At 39.9% G+C, this 13,993-nt stretch overlaps 1 protein-coding gene across 1 annotated transcript in view; it reads left to right on the top strand.

The window, feature by feature from the left end:
• NOXA1 (NADPH oxidase activator 1) overlaps positions 1-13,993 on the top strand; it is a 45,322-nt gene that overhangs the window by 19,325 nt on the left and 12,004 nt on the right. The window contains exons 4-9 of the mRNA XM_043987568.1: positions 3,668-3,802; positions 4,356-4,463; positions 5,535-5,594; positions 6,980-7,039; positions 7,937-8,030; positions 8,200-8,255. Coding sequence (XP_043843503.1) covers positions 3,668-3,802; positions 4,356-4,463; positions 5,535-5,594; positions 6,980-7,039; positions 7,937-8,030; positions 8,200-8,255 — 513 coding nt within the window. The remainder of the gene's footprint in view (positions 1-3,667; positions 3,803-4,355; positions 4,464-5,534; positions 5,595-6,979; positions 7,040-7,936; positions 8,031-8,199; positions 8,256-13,993) is intronic.

Raw genomic sequence — 13,993 nt, 5'->3', positions numbered from 1 at the left:
GTAATATTCTATACCTACAGTTCCCTTTCTCTCAAACAAAAGGGATATACATTTACTTGCTTCAGTAAAAAAACCCTACACATCAACAGTGTGATAGTATGTGCAATATTCAGCACTCAAATAGCCCCTACTTCTACACAGAGAACAAGAGATACATTTTCTCAGAATGTTCATATGAAAGTCATTATTTACAAGCACTTCTGGTGACATAGTCTCATTCTAATGAACTTAATGTACATCAAAATTGTTATGCTGTTACATATTGATTAATTTATTAAAAATCCAACTTAATAGACCTCAAAGCCTTTAGCTAGAGTTTTTAAAAGGATACACTATCTAGGTTTTCTTTTATTTGTTAAAATAAAGCAAATGTTTGTATTACATTGCAATTTTAAATAAGTAAGCAGGGGGCAGCTAGGTGGTGCAGTGGATAGAGCACCAGCCCTGGTTTCAGGAGGACCTGAGTTCAAATTCGGCCTCAGACACTTGATACTTACTAGCTGTATGACCCTGGAAAAGTCACTTAACCCTCATTGCCCTGCAAAAAAAAAAAGTAAGCAGGTGTTGGTGAACAACATTCATGGTGTATGAAGTGAGTTGTCTAATACAGTATGTCTGGAATTTATAAAAATGGCTCTGAGAAGACTCATTTAACTCCGCTTACTAAGAGATTAATTACTGTATGCCAGTTACTTTGCTAAGTGCTTGGGGAAACAGAAAAAAGTGAAAACATCCCCTGCCCTCAAGGAACTTACATTCAAATGAATAAGACAGTTTGTACATCTGTGGATATAGACAAGGTTTATTCCTTATAACATATGAAGTGGACACAAGATAACTTTAGAAGAAAGATACTAGCCTTTGGAGTAACAGAAAAGCCTACTACAGAAGGCAGCACTTGAGATAAGTCTTAAAGAAAGCCTGGGATTCTAAGAGGCAGAGGTGAAGAGGTAAGGAGGACATTCTAGGCATGGGGACAGCCAGTGCACATGTGTAGAGATGAGAGATAGATTGCCATGTGTGAGAGATGGCAAGTAGGCCAATGTGGCAGAACTGTGTAGTGCTTGGAAAAAACAAATCCTCCTTGGCTTCCATTTATCTTTCAGATTTAAATATTTGTCAAATATTTAAATATTTAGTTTTGGTTTAGTTTTATTAGACCTTTGATTTCATTGGTATAGGGAACTTCTAGTAAGGAAATGCTGTTGACCAATACCTTGCTTTCAACTTGGTTTTAGTCAGTTGCCTAGGATACCCAGAGAGAGGGTGACTGACCTTCAGTCATAGTATGTATGAGAGGGAGGACTTGAAACCAAGCCCGCTCTCCACTAAGCCATACTCCCTCTTATATTATAAATTATAAATGTAAATATATATTATGTATAACAAATACAAATATAATATTGAACATAAAGATAATATGAATAGTTATAAATTTTAACAAGTTTTTCAAAATGCTTTGTTGGATTGGAGGGGTATTCTGTGCCTTTTTAAAAAAATATTTGGTGGATTAGCTAGGTGGCGCAGTGGATAGAGCACCAGCCCTGGATTCAGGGGGACCTGAGTTCAAATCTGGCCTCAGACACTTAACATTTACTAGCTGTGTGACCCTGGGCAAGTCACTTAACCCCAATTTCTTCACCCCCAAAAAAAAATTTGGAAGAGAGTGAAGGGGGACTTCTGGGCACAAGAGGGTTATAGACTAGAATATTAGGAACCACAATTGACTTCCTTTCCTCGGATCTGCTCCTAGTATAATTGGAGAGATAGTACTGGGATCTCAGAGGAGCCAGAAGGATGAAAGCAATAGATGGGAGTGAAATGAATAGTGGAAAGGAGCAAGATAAAAAGAAGCTGAGGTAACCTAAGAGATAGTAGAGTTTCAAGTTATGAGGGCAAGAAGAAGGGTGGAGATGAGAGCTCAAGGCAATATGGATTCTAAGGCTTTGGAAGGGGTGAGAGCTGGGAAGAGCAAGGCTAAGAGCTGTCAGGTTCTTGGCCAGGTTTTACCTCAACCTGTGTAATATTAAAAATATTTTAATTTTATTTATTTATTTATTTATTTTTTTTTTGTGAGGCAATTGGGGTTAAGTGAGTTGCCCAGGGTCACACAGCTAGTAAGTGTCAAGTATCTGAGGCCGGATTTGAACTCGGGTCCTCCTGAATCCAGGGCCGGTGCTTTATCCACTGTACCACCTAGCTGCCCCAATAGTTTGTTTGTTTGTTTGTTTTAAGAAAGAAAAGGTGGGGGCAGCTAGGTGGTACAGTGGATAAAGCACCGGCCCTGGATTCAGGAGGACCTGAGTTCAAATCCGGCCTCAGACACTTGACACTTACTAGCTGTGTGACCCTGGGCAAGTCACTTAAGGTCATTGCCCCGCAAAAAAAGAGAGAGAGAGAGAGAGAGAGAGAGAGAGAGAGAGAGAGAAAGAAAAGGTATCCAGCAAGAAATTGCTGCATACTACATATTCCAAGTATCTTTCAGTACAAATCTGAGCCACTGGATAAAGTTCAGTATTCAGAGCTGTAGGTTTGATTCCCATGCAGCCTAGTTAGCTTCCTCCCCTGGCTGCCATAGTTATGTCCTCGGTCACAAAGAAAATCAGAAGAGATTATGGATGGCTCAGTGTTATTCATCTACCCCCCTGATATAAAGTTCAACACAGACACCCTATTCAGGAGAAATTCAGAATGTCTTCTCCATGTTCCAAGAACAGGATGTATGTTTGCCAAAAAGACTATTTTATGGAAAACTTGCACAAGGCAAGTGCCCACACAGAGGTCAGAAGAAGCAATATAAGGACACTCTCAAGGTCTTTCTGAAGAACTTTGGAATCTATTGAGACAGGGGAAATTCTAGCATAAGACTGTCCTGCATAGTATGCCTGCATTAGAGAAAACACTGTGCTCTATGAGTAAAGCAGAATTGTTGTTTTTCTTCAGTCATTTTTCAGTTATGTCCAACTCTTCATCCCCCCATTTAGGATTTTCTTGGCAAAGATGCTGGAGTAGTTTGCCAGTTCCTTCTCCAGCTCATTTTACAGATGAGGAGACTGAGGCAAACAGGGTTGAATGACTTGCCCAGGATCACACAGCTAGTAAGGGTCTGAGGCCAGATTTGAACTCAGGAAGACTCATCTTCCTGACTCCAGGCCTACCTAATTGCCCAGGTGGGCAGAAATGCCTTAAGCTGAAAAGAAATATGAGATGTCCAAATTTAGAAACATCTCCATTCCAGGTGTTCATACGTACTATTTGTGGCCCACCTGTGATAGAGCCTTTTGAGCTTGTCATGGTCTGATCAGCCATAATTGAATTGACCCCAACATAGTGATGTCATTTTGGTCCTCTTCAAGTATGAAGGACAACAATCAACCAGCCAATACCTTGCAGGAATTTGGGTAGAGCCTCTGAGTTTCTTTAAAGTTTTCTTTGGGGGGCAGCTAGATAGCACAGTGGTAAAGCACCGGCCCTGGATTCAGGAGTACCTGAGTTCAAATCCGGCCTCAGACACTTGATACTTACTAGCTGTGTGACCCTGGGCAAGTCACTTAACCCTCATTGCCCTACAAAAAACAAAACAAAAAAAAAGTTTTCTTTGTAGATGTGCTTCCTGCTGATACTTTGGGATGAGATTTATTACCTCTCTTTCCCTTACCATCCTCAGGTGTTGTACAACATGGCAGCTGTGCAGTGCCATCTGGGACTTTGGGAAGAAGCCACCAGAAACTTAGAAAAAGCCATCTCCAAGACACCAGAGAGGAGTTCAGCAACTCTAGATGCTGCCCTGGACCAGGTACAGGTGAGTCAGGCAGGTGAAGGACATCACTGGAACCTTATCCTTGAAGATAGGGTCCTGGGAGAGCTGGTGAGATCTTTGGCTGGGCACTATCGTCTCAGGTGAACTGTCTCTAGGCCAGGGACTTCTGAAATAAATAGTAAAGTAAAGCAGTCTTGTTTCTGTTAAGTCTTTGGTGCTTTGTTTATACAGAGATTCATCTAAGGACATCATTCCTTCTTTCTTCTACTCTGTAGCCAAATCCTTACCTTCTATTTTGGTTTCTCCCATTTAACATCTAGTCTGATAGTCATACTTTCAATTTTCAGGCACATGATGATTAGTGTTTGTAGAAAGAAGGGATGGTCAGTGGATTAAATAGTTGTATTGACTTTCTAACCTTTCCAGAAACAAGGGAAAGAATAAGATGACCTTAAGTAGTAACATCTAAGCTAAGGAATCAAAGATTCTTGTAGTATTGTAATTCTATAGCAGGTCCCAGAAAAGGTACCTGCTTTACCTTATTTCTGCCTAAAGTCACCAAGCCATTTGTCAGAAATCATTTGCCTCTTCTTAGAAACAAATTTTTCTGGACCTTCTGCAATTTCCCATGGGTGAGATCTTTCGCCCCCGGAAGAAGGATGTAGAACAGCTGAATTCCATGGATTTCCTGGGGAAGCCCAAGGTAAAGCAGTCTTGTTTACACTAAGTCTCTAGGGCCTTGTTTATAGAGAGATCCTGGAAGCTGTAAATTCTTACCACTTGGATGAATCAGCAAAACTTTCCCTAGAACAGGACTGGGCTGAGATCATAGTCTATGCTTGGTGCTAATGTTTCAGGCTGTCAGTTTAGATTTCAAAAAATCCCTGGGTTTGGGATTAGCAAGACCTTGATCTGAGATCCCAGAAATCTCAGAGAGAGGGACTGGGAGGTCAGGGGTAGAAACAAATGATAGTCTTGATTTTTAAAGTTTGAACCTTGAGGGGAAAGACAGAGAGAGAGAGAGACAGACAGACAGACAGACAGAGACAAAGGGGGGGGGGGTGTTAACCCTAAGCAAAAGAACCAATCCTGAATACATTCTTTCAAAAATGAGAATAAAGTCTGAAATCACAACAGAATTTTGCCTGCTTTAAGTTAAATCTTGCTCAACTAGAGTCAAGTAAGGTGTTACATCAGGCAAGTGGTGAGAGCTTTCATTCACCCACCTGTTACTAGGTGATTAGTCTTGGGCTTACCCAGCTCACTCTGTATCAGGGACAGACAGCAGCTACATAAGGTCCTGTCCCAATAGTAGTGGAAAGAGACTTGGGGATGTGAGCACTTTGGGATGAGAGTAGGGTAGGGGTGAAGTGTGGGAAGGGCTGCTGAGAGGATTGAGGAGAAGGACAAGCCGGTGTGGAAAAAAAAGGCATGAAAATTGTTGTAGGTGAGGCCTTAGCTCTCCCACAGAAGCCCCAGCTGTTTCTACTGTTTGACCTAATTACAGGGAGGATAGTAACTAAAGTGAATGTTAGCCTATATTCAAAGTACTTTACATCAGAAACATTAATTGGCAACCTTGTATGATAGAAAATGAGCACCACAGATCTACACAGGATAAGTAGGTTATGTGGTAAATATGTAAATAATAGCTAAGTAATGTCAGTGAAGAATAAAAACTCACAGAAGCAGCTGTTTGTCATTCTGGCATGCCCAGTCATGGAGTTGTGAACCTCACCAAGATTGTGTCTCTTTTTTTCTTGTGCTGCCCCAGGTTATTTCATCTATCAATCCTAATGACAAGTACATTGGTTTTGAGCCTCTAAGGCCACAGGTGAGAAGGCACCTTTCCCACTGGGTCACTTTCCCTTTCCTTGGGAAATGATTCTCTAGCTAAAAGTTATAGACATGGTTGTTCTTTTTATGTCAAAGAATAAGGGCTTCTATGAAGCCCATCCAGTGCTCTGGGGGGTAGGGACTGTTGTGTGCTTTTTCTTATTTTACTTTTAATTTCCATTTAGAAAGTGGTATCTATAGTATCAATCAATCAACAAACATTAATATCTACTATGTGCCAGGCACCTTGACAGGCAATGGTGTAGACCAAATATGTTAATTAAAATACTGAGATTGCATGTTTTCATAATCATGTCACCTAAACTTAGGGAGCTTTATAATTTTCTGAGCACTTTCACTTATAGTCAAAGGGCTTAGAGGTCATTTAGTCCAACCACCTCATTTTACAGATGAGAAAACTGAGGCCCAGGGAAAGGAAATGACTTGCCTAAGGTCATACAAAGGGTAAGTAGCAGAGTCAAACTTCAAACCCAAGTCTTCTGACTCTAAAGCCAGGATTTTTCCCACTGTACTACATTGGCTTTCTCTGTTGGCTGATTTAATGTTAGCTAACAATCTTTTGAGTTCTATGGCTGAACTCATTCTTCCCCATTTCACAGATGAGGGTATATATGCACAGATTTGTCTAAAGTCACATAGTGGCAAAGACACTAGTTGATTAGTGCAAAATTGGGTAGTCCCAGAATTCTTGGGACCTTGGTCTAGTCTTTTCCTCATATCAGGGTGATACAGTCTGGGAAAGAGAAATGAGTTTGTGTAATTGTTGCCATAATTTCTTACTCCCTTGTCTGGGATCTATGGTATGGGGAGTGTCCTTGCTGGTGTCTTGCTGATGCACTACAGAAAAGCCTGAAAAGGTTCTAGAGTTGGCATTGGCATTTAAATTCAGTGTTAAATCCCTGGGGGCAGGGCGAGTGTTAAAGAGAACTGTGTTTACCCAGCATGGAAAGGAGAAGGCTCAGACTCTCTCCCATTAAGGTTATCTATCATAACTTTCTTGGTGAGAGGGACTGGGAGAATGATCTGACAAGAAGAAGGGAGGCCCATATACTGAAGAGCTATTTTCTGGTTTTCCCTGTTTCATGGGTTGTCATAGTCAAAATGTGGCCAGTCTAGTAGTAATGTACCTCTCCTGGCTATAGTTGAAGACATGCCCCTGGATATAGAAAGGGCCTGGAGTTGACCCTGAGTGGATGGGGGAATGGATAGGAACCTGGAGTTTTGCCTGTTGTTTTTTTTCCCTGAAGTCAGTCCCCTTCCCTTTTCTAACCCTAGGAATTGATCCAAGAAGCAGTTAGGGAACTGCTGCCTCTCTCCATCACATGAAATCAAATGTGGCTTTTCTGCTTGATCTTTTCTCAGAAAATCCATCAACCAGTCTCCCTGGTGGAGCCTGTCAATCCCCTGAAAGTGGACAAACCGGTGAGACTGAAAAGCACTATGGAGGGAAATAATGGGGTAGGAAGAATAGACGAATGGGAAAGGCCCTAGTAGGCTCATCCTGTGACTTATAGGACTAAAACAAGGGTCGGTCCTTCCTGAATGACCCCTAAGTGAGGAATCCACCAAGAGCCAAGTTGTTGGCTTTTTAGTAACCTAATTCTCTTCCAGGTTTCTTTCAAAAGCCTTGATCAGGACTTTAATCTTTTGTTTACTATGTTTACATTAAGAAAAGTCCAGAAAGTTTAAAAGCCCAGGTCTTCCCTGGGTATAGGAAAATGTTAGGCCACAAGCTGCCCAGCATGGTTTCAATATGCCTTTACCAGAGCAAGGTTTTGGACCCCTTTGTTTATAATATAGAAGGGAATACTTCTCTGGGGCCATGTCAGACAGTGTTAGTGTTTCCAAATCTCTCTACTTGTCCCAGATTCTGTTAAATAACAATGAAAACAAATAAAGGAAAATTAGTGCCTTTTTCTGAGAGTGTCAAGGTCATTGGACCCTTAGTTAATATAAATTATGCCTTAGAAACAAGATCCCTCCAAGCCACTGGTGGCAGGTAACTGGGGCTAGGTAATTTGGCTTTTTCTAAAATTTCTATTTGTAATGAACTAAAGGAAGCAAAAGAAAAAGATCCTTAATAATTATGCTACAAAAATTTCAGTGCTTCATCTTTCTTCCTTTGTCACTGAAGAATTCTGAGGCAGATAAAATTCCTATATATTAAATATATACTGTAAAATCACTTAACAACAACAACCAAAAATAAGTATAAACAATGCCATCCATTTGGTGATGCACACACAACTAACTACATGTAGAAGGGCTGTCTTTGCTAGTGAATGAGTACTTTGACTTTTTAATTTGGCTTCCTTGCAGGAAAATCACAATGGAATCCCATGTTCACTGACAAAAGAACCTCCTAAAAGACTCTATTTAGACCAAGTTGGGGAACCAGTTTCTCCACTTCAAGGTAAGCTGACTCTCAAGCTCCCAGCCCCAAAAAGAAGGGTTCTCTGTTGGTGGGTCACAAGGGTGCATTGCTACCAGCTCCTTCCCCTAAAAATTGCAACTGGAAAAGCCATCACCATAGGATATCTCTTGAGTTAGGTTATTCCTCATTCCATTTCCTTTTTCTGCAGGACTCCCTCCTTCTGAGGAGATCAGCCTGGGCTCTACAATATGTGGTGAAACATCGGTAAGAGTCTGGCAGCTATTTCAGGATGTCATTCCTGAACATACTGAGTATCATAGGAGCATAGATTTAGAGCCAGAAAGAGATCTTAGATGCCATGAAGTCAAACTCCCTCATTTTACAGATGAAGAAACTGAGGCACAGAAGAGTTGTGACTTGTCCAGGGTGTCACACAGCTAGTAGTTAGGGCAGTATTTGAACCCAAGTCTTCCTAACTCCAAGTCTAATACTCTTTTCACTATTCCATATTGCCTCTGTGTGGAGTATTCATTTGGCAACTTTTTCCCACACTTGAAGAATAGGTAGGGAGCAAGTACAACACTAGAACTGTGATAATTCCTCCTTCCCCTGTCCTCCTAATGTCTTTCTCACAGTGTCCTTGTAAAAACTCAAAACTAACTTTTAAACTCTTCAAAGGGCAGGGCCATACATTATCATCACCATCATGATATGGTGGGAAAATGGGGTATGGGTTGGGGTTGGGGTTCTTGGGAATTCCTCTTTAAAGAATTACACCCTCTTGCACACAAAACATAGTTAGAATAAGGTGGTAGTTTATTGAGGAACAAGGGAAGGGAAGGGTGAGGGGAGGGAAACCATGAAAGAAATCCTTGGACTTTTCATGGGGAGATTTGGCATAAAGCACATGGCTCAGAGGTACCAAATCTCCTCGAACAGGAGACTGGAAGGTACTTTTATAGAGGCCTGATGGGGGTGGACCATCTGCCTGTGGAAAGTTCCTTTAATGAAGGTGGACCATCCCCCACTGGTGGTAGCTGGGGGAATTGGGTGAGGAGTGGAAGACCATCCCCCGCTAGTAGTGACTAGAGGAATTGGGTGAGGGGTGGCTACGGATCCCTCTTCAGGACACAAAGGCCGCAGCCACACCCAAACTTATCTCCCCAGGGTAAGGGAGACCAGAATGAAGGGTAGGAATCCCAAGCTAGCTCAGTCCGATTTGGTTCCTCTAGGCGTTATCTGTCCTCTGGTTTAGTTTCTCAAGGAGATTCCTCGGTGTGCCCCAGAGAAATTCTGGGGTGCTCTGTGCCCCATGACAATCATAATCACCATTATTGTTGTTCTCATTCTTCTCATCTTTTTTAATGCAGTTCAGATAGAAAACATCCTGGCACAAATCACTATTTTGCTATTATTCTCTTGCATCTAATGTTCTATGGACTTCTTTTTGTAGTTGAATAAAAGTATTAAGATGTCAGTACACTTAGAGTACTGAAAGCATACTCGGCAAACTCCAGTAGTGCACAAGATGATGGGAGTGACAGGTACCTCATCCTATTCGATCAACAAAGCCTGTGATTTCTCCTTTGCAACATCTCTAAAATATGTCCCCTTCTCTTCTCTGACACTGCTACCACTCTGGTGCAGGCCCTTCTCACCGCATGCCTGGACTATTGTAGTAGCCTGCTGATGAATCTGCCTTCAAGTCTCCCCATTCTAATTCACCCTTCATTTGGCCTAAGGTGATTTTCTTAAAGTACAGATTCAATCATGTAACCCTCCCACCCCTCTACTCAGTAAACTCTAGTGGCTCCTATTGCCTCTAGAATCAAGTACAAAATCCTCTGCTTGGTGCTCAAGGCCCTCCATACCTTAGCTTCCTCCTTCCTTTCCAGCCTTCTTATACCTTATTCCTCCCTACCACATACTCTTCAATCCAATGACATCGACTTCCTTGCTGTTCCAAGAGCAAGACACTCCATCTCTTGGCACTGGGCATTTTCTCTGGCTATCCCAAATGCCTGAAATGCTTTCTCCTCAGCTCTCCCTATTACCTTCCCTGGCTTCCTTTAAGTCACAACTAAAATCTCATCTTTTACAGGAAGCCTTTCACAATCCCTCTTAATTCTGGTACTTTCTCTCTGTTAAGTATTTATTTGGGGGGCAGCTAGGTGGCGCAGAGGATAAAGCACCGGCCCTGGATTCAGGAGGACCTGAGTTCAAATCCGACCTCAGACACTTGACATTTACTAGCTGTGTGACCCTGGGCAAGTCACTTAACCCCCATTGCCCCACCAAAAAAAAAAAAAAAGAAAGAAAAACACTTCTGAAATTTCTGATAACAATGACCTATAAACCTTCTTTAATTTTTAGTAGCAATAACCTAGTCCTGAATTGCGCTATTTGCTCCATGCTACTTTGTCAACATATTTTTTACGAATTTCATGTAGCTATTATGGTCTATGGAAGGCCTTTTGGTTCTGTTCCTAGATCTTAGCCATTTTATAGATTTTATATTTTAATTACATTCAACAAATGAAATGGCACATACCTGTTTGACAGCCTATACTGTTACTGGGTGAAATGATGTTTACTTATCCCAAAAGTATAACTGTAGGCTTTTTAACTGTTAATGATGTTCTGTAAGAGGATTGTCAATCCTCTTGCTCTTTTTCGTGAGGAAGTGTTATTCTGTAATTCTTTCTATAGATGCCTTAGAGTGTGTTTTGTTAATGTTTTATGGGTATATTTTTCCAGATCTGTTATATCTGAAAGTGAATTGGCCTATCCTTGAACAGATCACTAGTGTTTTCACCTTTTGGTCCTAAATGGAATCAGGCTTACCTATTATTGGAAGTTAGAAAAGTGCTTTATTAATAATTCGTGTCACTGTGAATTGAGTCAATAATTACGGATTTTATGCAACTCATTTGGCCCTATCACTTTCCAATTTGAAGAGAAGCTAGAGTCTCAGTACCTTCCTTCCCTATTATTCATTATACTAATAGTGTACCAGCTTCTTGTTTCTTGCTCAAGCCAACTTGCATTTTTGTTATGTCGGACTTCTTGCAACCACACATACATATTGCCAAGAATTTTCCATGTTCCCCTTCTTCAGGTATTCCCTTTACCCTCTGAATTTTTAATTTCTTTTGCTTTCAATTGCCAATTAAAGGAGTCTGGATTTCTAATAAATTTTTGTTCTACAGGTTCTATTCTTCATATTTCCTTTTTTGTTGTTATTGTTGTCTTCAGTTGGGCAATATTGCATTCAAGTTTTCTGTTCTATGTACCAACTAAATGCTGGTGTTATCTTCCATAGATCTTTTTTTTCCTTTGCCTTGCCTTTTTTTTTTTAATTTTACATATAAGGTATTTTATTTTTTCCGTTACATGTAAAGATAGTTCTCAATTTTTATTTATACAAGCTTTACAATTTCAGATTTTTCTCCCTCCCTCCCCTCCCTCCCCCCTCCCCTAGACAGCAGGTAATCTGATATAGGTTATATCTATATATCTATATAGATATAGATATATCTATACACACATATATACACATAATAACATTAATCCTATTTCTGCATTAGTCCTGTTATAAGAGAAAAAATCAGAGCAATGATGAAAAACCTCAAAATAGAAAAAAAAAAACCAACAGCACCAAAAACAAAAGAAATAGTATGGTTCATTCAGCATCTATACTCCACAGTTCTTTTTTTTTTTTTCTTGGATTTGGAGATCCTCTTCTATCATGAGTTCCCTGGAATTCTTCTGTACCATTGCATTGGTGAGAAGAATATAGTCCATCACCGTAGATCAACACTCAATGTTGATGATACTGTGTACTTCCATAGATCTTTAATAGGTCTCTCAGGTCATTCCTGCCATGATGGCATTTGACACCTGTCCTTAAGGTTATTTCTTGATAGCTCCTTCTTTCTTTTTATGGTTCTTAACATGGCAAGGCTGCTGCACATGCAGGTGGGTGCAAGTTCTGAAATATTTTTATACTTTCTGTCAAATACTATGGAAGAATGCCTTCATTCATTATGGTTTTAGCAGATGCCAGCTTTTTGGAATGTCTATTTTAGTATAAATGAGCCAGTAGTTGAATTCATGCAATCAAGTTCAAAAGGGGCTTTTAAGAATTCCAGTCTAAGTATATGTATCTCTTTTCCAAAATCATTTGAGATGTTGGTTCTGTTCCTATCATTTATTTTGTTATGAGATATAATTTTTTAAAGTTTCCATCACTTAATGGTTATTTTTTATTAGATACAATTTTTGAGGTTTGCATTAATTGAATATTTTTGACTACCTAAGCTTCTTTTTTTCTCTATTTCATTTCTCATCTCCTCTAAATTATGCTTAGGAATGAAGTTATTTTTTATGATTGCCTGCATTGAGTGTACCATTGATAAAAATGACATGTAGCCTTTGCCTATATAATCAGTGAAATGTATCTAATTTTGTTTCACATTGTTATGATGTAGTGCTGGTCCCTTATGAAAGTATTGGTGTCTTCAGCCCATTTCATGTGTACACATGATTTGCATCTGAAGGATGTCTATGGGATCTTGACATTTCCAATTGGTATTACGTTGCCTTCTTGTGGTACTGGAATACAAAATCATCTCCCTCATTCTACTATTCTCTGTACCAAGCAGATCATTATGATGGCTTTAAGAAAGGCCAGCTTGCAGTACCTCTGATAAAGGCCTCATTTCTAAAATATATCGGGAAATAAATCAAATTTATAAGAATGCAAGTCATTCCCCAATTGAGAAATGGTCAAAGGATATGAACAGTTTTCTGATGAAGAAATCAAAGCTTTATATTGCCATATGAAAAAATGCTCTAAATCACTATTGATTAGAGAAATGCAAATTAAAACAATGCTGAGGGGGCAGCTAGGTGGCACAGTGGATAGAGCACCGGCCCTGGAGTCAGGAGGACCTGAGTTCAAATCCGGCCTCAGACACTTAATATTTACTAGATTGGCCAATGTGACAAAAAAAGGAAGATAATAAATGTTGGAGAAGCTGTGGGAAAATTGGAACACTAATGCATTGTTGGTGGAGCTGTGAACTGATCCAACCATTCTGGAGAGCAGTTTGGAACTATGCCCAAAGGGCTATAAAGCTGTGCATACCCTTTGACCCAGCAATACCACTATTAGGTCTTTTTCCCAAAGAGATCATAAAAAAGGGAAAAGGACCCACATGTACAAAAATATTTATAGCTGCTCTTTTTGTGGTAGCAAGGAATTGGAAAGTGAAGAGTTGCCCATCAGTTGGGGAATGGCTGAACAAGTTGTGGTATATGAATGTAATGAAATACTGTTGTGCTGTAAGAAATGATGAGCAGGTGGATTTCAGAGAAACCTGGAAAGACTTGCATGAACTGATAAGTGAGATGAGCAGAACCAGGAGAACATTGTACATAGTATCAACAACATTGTGTGTTGATTAACTGTGATAGACTTGATTCTTCTCAGCAATACAATGGTCCAAGATAGTTCCAAAGGACTCATGATGGAAAATGCTCTCCACATCCAGAAAAAAAAAAAGAACTGTGGAATCTAGATGCAGATGAAACCATACTATTTCTATTGGGGTTTTTTGTTTTTCTTTTTTGAGGTTTTTACTTTTTGCTCTGATTCTTATCTCATAACATGACTAATGCAGAAATATGTTTAATGCGATTGTACATATATAACTTATACAAGATTACTTGCTATCTTGGGGAGGGGAAGGAGGAAGAAAAATTTGAAACTCGAAATCTTACAAAAACAAATGTTGAAAACTATCTCTAAATGTAACTGGAAAATAATAAAATATTTATATGGAAAAAAGAAAGGCAGCTTGTACCTCTATGCCCTTACACGTATTTTTTAGATTGATAGCAGCAGTTTCATCACACTGACTAATATGTTCATCCATGCAGTAGTACTGACAGAGCTCAGCTAGATAGTGTTTCAAGGTTCCTGTCAGGCCTCCACAGCT

This window comes from Dromiciops gliroides, chromosome 2 (assembly GCF_019393635.1).
Source record: "Dromiciops gliroides isolate mDroGli1 chromosome 2, mDroGli1.pri, whole genome shotgun sequence".
Taxonomy (NCBI): Eukaryota; Metazoa; Chordata; class Mammalia; order Microbiotheria; family Microbiotheriidae; genus Dromiciops; species Dromiciops gliroides.
The sequence above is the reverse complement of the archived record's forward strand: the minus strand, read 5'-3'. Positions and strand labels throughout refer to the sequence as shown.